Source organism: Rhinopithecus bieti, unplaced genomic scaffold, assembly GCF_001698545.2.
Source record: "Rhinopithecus bieti isolate Rb0 unplaced genomic scaffold, ASM169854v2 scaffold_12573, whole genome shotgun sequence".
In the NCBI taxonomy this organism is placed as follows: Eukaryota; Metazoa; Chordata; class Mammalia; order Primates; family Cercopithecidae; genus Rhinopithecus; species Rhinopithecus bieti.
Window position 1 is genome coordinate 930374 of NW_016807321.1, and position 9283 is coordinate 939656.

General features: G+C 47.8%; 2 protein-coding genes and 1 pseudogene across 2 annotated transcripts in view; 2 read left to right on the plus strand and 1 right to left on the minus strand.

The window, feature by feature from the left end:
* COL9A3 (collagen type IX alpha 3 chain) overlaps positions 1-1626 on the plus strand; it is a 30722-nt gene extending 29096 nt beyond the window's left edge. Inside the window, exon 32 of the mRNA XM_017881210.1 lies at positions 1083-1626. Within this exon, the coding sequence (XP_017736699.1) occupies positions 1083-1273 (191 nt within the window). The 3' untranslated portion in view covers positions 1274-1626. The remainder of the gene's footprint in view (positions 1-1082) is intronic.
* A 21-nt stretch (positions 1627-1647) lies between these two features.
* The window catches only part of TCFL5 (transcription factor like 5), a 24200-nt gene continuing 16564 nt past the window's right edge, over positions 1648-9283 (minus strand). Inside the window, 1 exon segment of the mRNA XM_017881212.1 lies at positions 1648-2597. Within this exon segment, the coding sequence (XP_017736701.1) occupies positions 2475-2597 (123 nt within the window). The 3' untranslated portion in view covers positions 1648-2474.
* LOC108535293 (Putative DPH3 homolog B) lies at positions 6803-7389 on the plus strand (annotated as a pseudogene).

The following is a 9283-nucleotide window of genomic DNA, read 5'->3' on the forward strand; positions in this document are numbered from 1 at the left end:
TGCAGGTTGCAGTGAGCCGAGATCGCACCACTGCCCTCCAGCCTGGCAACAGAGTGAGACTCCGTCTCAAAAAAAAAAAAAAAAAAAAGTTTAATCAGTAAGCAGATCCTCCTGGATCTATTTTAGCTCAGTCGATTTGGTTAGATTCTGTTTAAGCTATTCAGTATCTATTTCAGTTAAATTCGGACAGAATTTTCTCTTAATTGACCCGTGCATATATTGAATGTTTCCATTTCTAATGTCAAAAATAAATGCTTTGTCACGGAGGGAGGTGTGCCAGGATCCCTGGCAAAGGCCGTCCCCTGCCCGCCCCTGCCTTAGCCTGGTGCCTTCTCAAAACCAGGAGGCCTTAGACTCCAAGGATGTGTGCGCCCAGGTGAGAAGGATCCCAAACAGTCTTCGAGAAGGCACCCGCTCCCTCCTGGTTGCCCTGGAGCCCTGTCCTCTCCTCCATGCACTTACACTGCTCTCTGGGTGCCCCATGCTCCTGGGCTCTCCTTTGCTGACCTAGGTCTGCCTCTACCTGGTGTCCCAATGCGCAGGTGTCCCGGGCCCCCAGCCGCATCTCTCCACCTGTGTGGCTTTGAACAGCATCTGTGGTGCGCTTGCTGATGGACAGCAGCCTCCCAGCTGTGCCATGACCACACCATTCTGGACTTTGTCACCTCATCTCAGTGAATGGCTCTGACACCTCGACTTAGGCAGTTGACTCCCTCTTCCCTCACACCTTCCCCCATGGTTCCACTGTCATCACTCACCAAAGCCACCCTGGGCCCCCACCCCGGGCCCCTGCCCACTACAAATCCACTCCTCACTCACACAGCCCCCACCAAACCCGAGTAAGCCAGAGTGTGGGTGTCCTCAGGACGGCTCCACACCCTTGCCTGGGGCTAGCCACGCCTGGCCTTCTCCGGGCACTCCCGACAGCCAGCCCCGCAGAGAGCCTTTGTGCGCCCTGTTCCCTTGGCCTCCCCGACCCCCCACGGCTGATGGAAGAGCAGGGCTGCCTCGCAGCTGGACACCAAGTACCCCTGTTTTCAGTCCCGGCTGCAGCTGAACTCACCCTTCTGCTCTGTCCCAAGGACCCCCAGGCGTGCCCGGCACCAGCAAGGATGGCCAGGATGGTGCTCCCGGCGAGCCTGGGCCTCCCGGAGATCCTGGGCTTCCAGGTGCCATTGGGGCCCAGGGGACACCGGGGATCTGCGACACCTCAGCCTGCCAAGGAGCCGTGTTAGGAGGAGTCGGGGAAAAATCAGGCTCTAGAAGCTCATAAAATTCATAAAAGCAAGTGACAAGAACGCCTGAAGCACAGCGGGGCGGTCGTGAAGGAGCAGGGGTGTGGCAGGCTGGCGACGTCCAGGTGAGGAGCGCCCCAGCTGCCCCTTGGCCGCCGACTGGACGTGTGGGCCCTGCCAGCAAGCACCCTCATCGGGCTGTCGCCTGACCGCATACCTCAAAAGGCCCTAGCTAATAAACATGTAAGCCCAGCATTGGAGAGAAGGTGGGGTGTTTGTATAAAACGTTGTGTACAATTCCATGAGATGAAAAATATTCAGTAACTTGTTTACATAGCATTTGTGTAGAGACTGTGATCTCATCCCAATAAAATGATGTATTAAATCTTCAGATTAATGACTGGCTACAGAGTAACAAAAAATAAAGAATTTAATGTACAGTAAATTCTCTCCCATACAAAGGTGTAGTCTGATGTTTTGTGTACAAACTTGCATCTCCAATTAACAGTATTTATTGAGGGTGACTTTGTATTGCACTAACGTCTATTGCTATTACCTGTTGTGATAAATAAAGCCACTCATTTAAAAACTCAATTCCAAACACCACAGTTTATTACATATAAAGTAATGACTCTCGATATGGAAATGTGGGCATTTAAGCATCTACTGTGACAGTATTTCATTTGTGGACAAAAGTAGCTTTAAAGCAAGTATCTGGAAAATGTTTAGCACAAAGGTTTAAAATGGTCCTGCATGTGGCAGTACACCACCACGTGACTCGGAATCATTACAAGGGGGTGTGACCTAACAAATGAAATAAAATTTCCAAACTGTTTTCAGTTAACAATTTAACTCGTTCCAATTGCTAAAGGGGCGTATTTAAAATGTAAGTACAATAAGTAAAAGCAGTGTACTTTTAAGATTAAAGAAAGTACAAGGGATGTTAATTTTTTATCATGTTAAGAAAACATGATGGAATCAGGGCATTGAAAAAATGCTTACTAATTATTCAGATGGCTTCATCCCCAAATGGTCTAAGAGGACATTCATGGATAAGTATTTGGTTCTAGATAAATATTTTTACAAAATGTGCTCTCAAAGTCCCTACTGGAGTCCCGTCAGCTTGAGTCACGTCCTTTTCGAGTCAGACGATCCGAGCAGAGTTCCAGGATTGTGGAAAATGTGCATAGATCACAAAGGAATGGCTGTTCACTCCCAAAGGATTCCTGTTCAGTCCAATCACTTGATCTCCATCGAGGGGCTACTCTGTAGACTCTGCTGTGCAGGACAGGCCACCACGGAGTCTGGTCTGGTCAGCTTTAGCCTTCGGCCAGTTTTACCGCAAAATACACTCTCAAATTCCTAAAGTTAAGAAGTGATGGTTAATGTACTGAATTAATAGACATGAAAACTGCTATCTTCCAAAGTGCAAAAGGTTGAAATTAAAAGCTATGTAAATGACTTTAAAATACGCTGTTTTAAGGTGTCATTCATGAATATGGGTCATACTTCACAATGGGGTTTATGTAATAAACAGATTTGAACTTTTTTTTTCAAATAGCAGTTACACTGTACATGTACTTTTATTTAGTTTTTCCAATACTCAGAATGTCTGGCCACACTGTATTATTGTGGTAAAATATACCACAATAATGAATGTTCCAACCATTAACAGGCCCTAGCTATAAATCTGTAACCCCAGCATTTGAGAGAAGGTACAGTGTATATATTAAACGTTTCAGGCCGGGCGCGGTGGCTCATGCCTGTAATCCCAGCACTTTGGGAGGCTGAGGTGGGTGGATCACCTGAGGTCAGGAGTTCAAGACCAGACTGACCAACATAGTGAAACCCCGTCTCTACTAAAAATACAAAAATTAGCTGGGCGTGGTGGCGAGCACCTGTGATCCCAGCTACTTGGGAGGTGGAGGTAGGAGAATCTCTTGAGCCTGGGAGTTGGAGGTTGCAGTGAGCCGAGATCATGCCATTACACTCCAGCCTGGGCAACAAGAGTGAAACTCTGTCTCAAAAAAATAAATTTTTAAAAAGTTTCAACCATTAGGCCGGGCACGGTGGCTCATGCCTGTAATCCCAGTACTTTGGGAGGCTGAGGCAGGCAGATCACCTGAGGTTGGGAGTTTGAGGCCAATCTGACTAGCATGGAGAAACCCTGTCTCTTACTAAAATACAAAATTAGCCGGGTGTGGTGGCNCCATTACACTCCAGCCTGGGCAACAAGAGTGAAACTCTGTCTCAAAAAAATAAATTTTTAAAAAGTTTCAACCATTAGGCCGGGCACGGTGGCTCATGCCTGTAATCCCAGTACTTTGGGAGGCTGAGGCAGGCAGATCACCTGAGGTTGGGAGTTTGAGGCCAATCTGACTAGCATGGAGAAACCCTGTCTCTTACTAAAAATACAAAATTAGCCGGGTGTGGTGGCACATGCCTGTAGTCCCAGCTACTCGGGAGTCTGAGGCAGGAGAATCGCTTGAACCTGGGAGGCGGAGGCTGCGGTGAACCAAGATCACGCCATTGCCCTCCAGCCTGGGCAACAAGAGTGAAACTCCATCTCAAAAAAATAAACTTTGAAAAAGTTTCAACCATCAACAAGTCAGGGGCATCTACCCCCATCCCAGGGCGACTCCCTTGCCCTCTGCACTGCCACACATGGAGGGTTCTGAGGCCCGCACGGTGGAGGTGCTGCTTGCTGAGATGGCTCTGTCCATGGGGAGACCCTGCCAGCAGGGTGGGGGTGGGGTGGACTTGCTCCTGTCACACCACCTGTCTTTTACAAAAGGCCTCAACCTCCCAAAGGAGAGACCGAGACGCAGAGAGAGGCGCAGGTGATGGCCCGATGACAGGCGCCCACCACCACGGGTATGCCGAGTGCAGAATGTGGAAACGTCTACAGGACAAATCATTCCCTTTCAACAAATGAGCGGTGAGGAAGAAAGGAAGGGGGAGCTATTATGGGATAAGATACATTTAAAAACTGTCAACCAAATGCGACGTCTGGACCCTGATTCAAACGAGCTGACTGCAGAGACACCTGTTGGCTCACGGGAGACTCTGCTCAGATTGGGGAAGGAGGCTCAGAGGTGGGTACTAAGGAACGAAGGCATTTGGGAAGCAGACTGATGGTGTGGTCGTTTTTAAACAGGCCTTTTCTTTCTAAAGATATATTTATGAATGAAATGATGTTTGGAATTGTTTTAAAATAATTCAGTGGGGAAGGGCGGGCGAGGGCATAGGTGAAACTAGCTGATGCCTGAAACTGAGTTAGAGGGACCTGGGAGTTCATTATTCTCTCCATTTTTGTGCACATTTGAAAATTTCCGTTGTTTAAAACATAGCATTCTACACGATTAAATCCAGGTTTATATATAGTTTATTGCGGTATTAAAATATAGAACAAAATTTGCCTTTTGAGCACACGTAAGTGAACAGTGGAGTAGTGTGAAGTCCATTCACAATGCTGTGCAGCCGCCACCACCACCGTTTCATCACCGCAAGCAGCAGCTCCACACCCACTGAACACTGACTCCACACCCGCTCCGGCCCCCAGCCCCCGGCACGTACCATTCCGCTTTCTGTCTCTATGAATCTGACGGCTCCAGGTGCCTCGTTTACGGAATTCTGCAGGGTTTGCCCTTTTGTGACTGGCTTATTTCACTCAGCATGTCCTCAAGGGCCATCCACGCGGGAGCCTGGGTCAGAATGTCATTCCTTGTCATGGCTGAATAAGGTTCTGTTGTGGGTAAACATCTGTTTACTCGTTTGTCTGTTGGAGCCCACTTGAGTCAGTTTCTGCCTTTTGGCCGCTGTGAAAGGTGCTGCTATGAATATTCCTAGAAAAGCATCCATTTGGGTCCCTGTTTCACCTTTCTGGGGTTTATGCTTCTCTGGTGATTCTGTTTAACCTTCTGAGGAGCTGTCATACCGTTTTCCACAGCGGTGGCACCATTCGCACCCCCATCGGCAACGCACGGGGATTCCGACTTTCCCACATCCTTGCCAACACTTGCTATTTTGTTTTTTTTTTGTTTTGGTTTGTTTTTCTAATAGCCATACTAATATGTGTGAAGCAGTATTTCATTGGGTCTTGATTTGTATTTCCCTAACGACTAACAGCTTGGCGCATCTTTCACGGGCTTATTGGCCATCTGTGTATCTTCTCTGGCGAAACGTCTATTCAAGTGCTTTGCCCATTTTTGAGTTGTCTTTTTTTTGGACAGGGTCTTGCTCTGTCTCTCAGGCTGGAATGCAGTGGCACAATCAAGGCTCACTGCAGGCTCAGCCTCCCGAGTAGCTGGGACTACAGGTGCGTGTCATCACGTCCACCTTTTAAATTTTTTTTTTTTTTTTTTTTTGAGATTTACCCAGGTTAGAGTGCAATGCCATGATCTCGGCTCACTGTAACTTCCGCCTCCCCTCGTTCAAGTGATTCTCCTGCCTCAGCCTCCTGAGTAGCTGGGATTACAGGCACCCGCCACCACCAGCTAATTTTTACATTTTTAGTAGAGACGGGGTTTCACCATGTTGGCCAGTCTGGTCTTGAACTCCTGACCTCAGGTGATCCACCCACCTCAGCCCCCCAAAGTGCTGGGATTACAGGCGGGAGCCACGGTGCCCAGCCTGTGTAGTCTCTTTGCTGATGAGTTGTGGTAAGTTTGTACTGAATTCAAGTCCAGAGGACGTAAGAGGCATGCTGCCAAGGATTTAACTTCCAAACCGTCTGGAGTGGCTGTTAACATTCCACCCATCCACTTTTAAGCAACTTCCCAACCAAGCAAGCTGCCATTTCCAACTACTGCGTACACTCAGAATCTACGCCTGTATATATACTCATTTCTTCCCAATTTTTCTTTTTTTGAGATGGAATCTCGCTCTTGTCACCCCGACGGGGGTGCAATGGCACAATCTCGGCTCACTGCAACCTTTGCCTCCTGGGTTCAAGTGATTCTCCCACCTCAGCCTCCTGAGTAGCTGGGATTACAGGTATGTGCCACCACGCCTGGCTAATTTTTGTATTTTTAGTAGAGATGGGGTTTCAATATGTTGGCCAGGCTGGTCTCGAACTCCTGACCTCAGGTGATCCACCCACCTCGGCCTCCCAAAGTGCTGGGATTACAGGTGTGAGCTACCACACCTGGTTTCTTCCCAAATTTTAAAAGGTTTTAGGATGCAATTTAAGATGACCCCACATTTTGATAATTTCCTACATTCTGATACCTAAAGCCTACATACGAAAAACACTGGCAGGGTGCGGTGGCTCACACCTGTAATCCCAGCACTTTGGGAGGCCGAGGCAGGTGGATCACGAGGTCAAGAGATCAAGACCATCCTGGCTAACACGGTGAAACCCCGTCTCTACTAAAATACAAAAAATTAGCCGGGTGTGGTGGCGGGCACCTGTAGTCCCAGCTACTCAGGAGTCTGAGGCAGGAGAATGGCGTGAACCCGGGAGGTGGAGCTGGCAGTGAGCCGAGATCGCGCCACTCACTCTAACCTGGGCGACAGAACAAGACTCCATCTCAAAAAAAAAAAAAAAAAAAAAAAAAAAATGCCTGTATTTGGTAAGATAGAATTCACCTTTTAGGATAATTAAATGAAAGTCAGAGCCCAGGCCGGCTCCACCAAAGTTGGACCCTCGGAGATGGTCTCAGACTGCCAGGGCATCACCCCTTCAGCGACCCCCGCTGACGATGGCAGTGTTCCGCGACGAGGTGGAAATCGAGGACTTCCGATATGACGAGGACTCGGAGACGTATTTCTGTCCCTGCCCATGTGGAGAGAACTTTGCCATCACCAAAGAAGATCTGGAGAACGGGGAAGGCGTGGCAACGTGTCCTAGCTGCTCTCTCCTTACAAAAGTGACTTATGACAAAGATCAGTCTGCGTGTGGAGAACCGGTCCCAGCCCCTTCAGTCAACAAAGAATTAAGTGCTGACGAAGCCTTCAGGAATCCGAATCCTGGAAATGAGCCCAGATAGAAATTTCAAATGCAAAGCTTCCGGCTTCATTTGTGATCTGCTGTTCTGTAGGAGTGTCGTGGATTCTTTCCATCGACTCTGCTGATTTCATCTGCAGGAGGCAAGTCCATAACTTGACGTATCTGGATTTTGTGCTTAGAACCTTAAATTGGAATCATTCTTAATTATCCATCTAAATTTAAAAGAAGATAATTTCAAAAAAAAGAAAGGAAGAAGAAAATAATCATTCTCAGACATAACCAGGCACTGGCGAGATCTCAGGTCTTTTCACATAGTGATGAGGCTAGCCCCAGCGTCTGCCTTCACTGTGGACAGTTGGGCAGAGGCAGGGTTAAGCTGTGGTTCCATCTGGACCCTTGCAGGGCCCACCCACAACCCGTCTCCTGGGAGTTGGGGCAGCTGTGAAAGAGAGGAACAGATCCCTTTAGTCCCCCTCAACCGAGCCCAGGCCAAAGACATAGTACTGATGTCACTGCACTCTCAGTCAGCATCTATTTGCAACAGAACATATGTGAAATAGTCGAGTTTTAAAGAAATTTTTATAACATCAAAACATATTGAGATGATAACGTACCAAAGTAGATACCCATATTAGATTTGTGAATATGAGAAGAATAACAATAAGACAGGCGTGGTGGTGATGGGTGCCTATAGTCCTAGTACTCAGGAGGTTGAGGCAGGAGGATCACCTGAGCCCGAGAGGACAAGGTTGCAATAAGCTGTGGTTGCACCGCACTCCAGCCTGGGTGACAGAATGAGAGCCCCTCGCTAAAAATAAAAAAAAGAGAGAGAGAGAGAAAAAAAAAAAAAAAAGAAAAGAAAAGAATAATACCAACAATAAAAAAAATTTCTTGGTAGGAAAAAAGAAATAGTTCTAACTATATGTCAGGAAAATATACCAGGAAGTTATTAACAGGAAGAAAGTGGCCGGGCCTTTGGGAGGCCGAGGCGGGCGGATCACCTGAGGTCAGGAGTTTGAGAATAGCCTCACCAACATGGAGAAACCCCGTCTCTAATAAAATACAAAATTAGCTGGGTGTGGTGGCACATGCCCATAACCCCAGCTACTCGGGAGGCTGAAGCAGGAGAATTGCTTGAACCCGGGAGGCAGAGGCTGCAGTGAGCCAAGATCGCGCCATTGCACGGCAGCCTGGGCAACAAGAGCGAAACTCCATCTCAAAAAAAAAAAAAGAAAAGAAAAGAGAAATTGCAAGCTACTTAGAGAAACAATGAAAGCATTGCGTCCTAACCTGTGAAATGTTTCAAAACACACCAGGACAAATTGACTATAATGCATTGATTAGAAAACAAGATAGATGAAATAAACTTTCAACCCAAGATGCCAGAATAAAATTAAAGAAGGAAATAGAAGAAATAAGGTTTTGGATAATAAAGATAAAAGCAAAATAGGACGGAGAAAGCACTACCACTGACCCCACGTGAAAACCGCAAAAGTGAATGACTGAGCCCCAGAAAGACTCCAGCACAGCCCAGGCCAGAGGGGTAAAGCGGACCAAGGAGCTCAGGTGGCCAGAGCTAAGGAGACATAAACTCATGAGGTCCAAGAGAATGGCTTTTCTTTTCAAGATGCTTTATTTTAAAACAGGTCACAACACAGCGTTCGGCTCATTCTGCCACGAACAAGTGACAAAGGCTTGCTCTGCAGCCGAGAGGCCCTCCAGTGGCGTGTTCAAAACAGAATGAAAATCTGAATGTAGGCCGGGCGTGGTGGCTCACGCTGGTAATCCCAGCACTGTGGGAGGCCAAGGCGGGTGGATCACCTGAGGTCAGGAGTTCCAGACCAGCCTGGCCAATATGGCAAAACCCTGTCTATACTAAGAATACAAAATTAGCTGGGCATGGTAGCGTGACTAAACAGCATGGGAGGCCACGGTCACAGGCTGCTGGGAATGGATCCAAGAGAGGATGCAGTGGCTTAAGAGGTACAGACAAGCGCCGGGCAGCCAAGGAGAGCAGGGAAATGGGCGGTTGCCAGTATAGGACACGAGGTCCAGGGAGTTCTCACAGGAGGATCATGAGAGAAGTCACAGTGTGTCC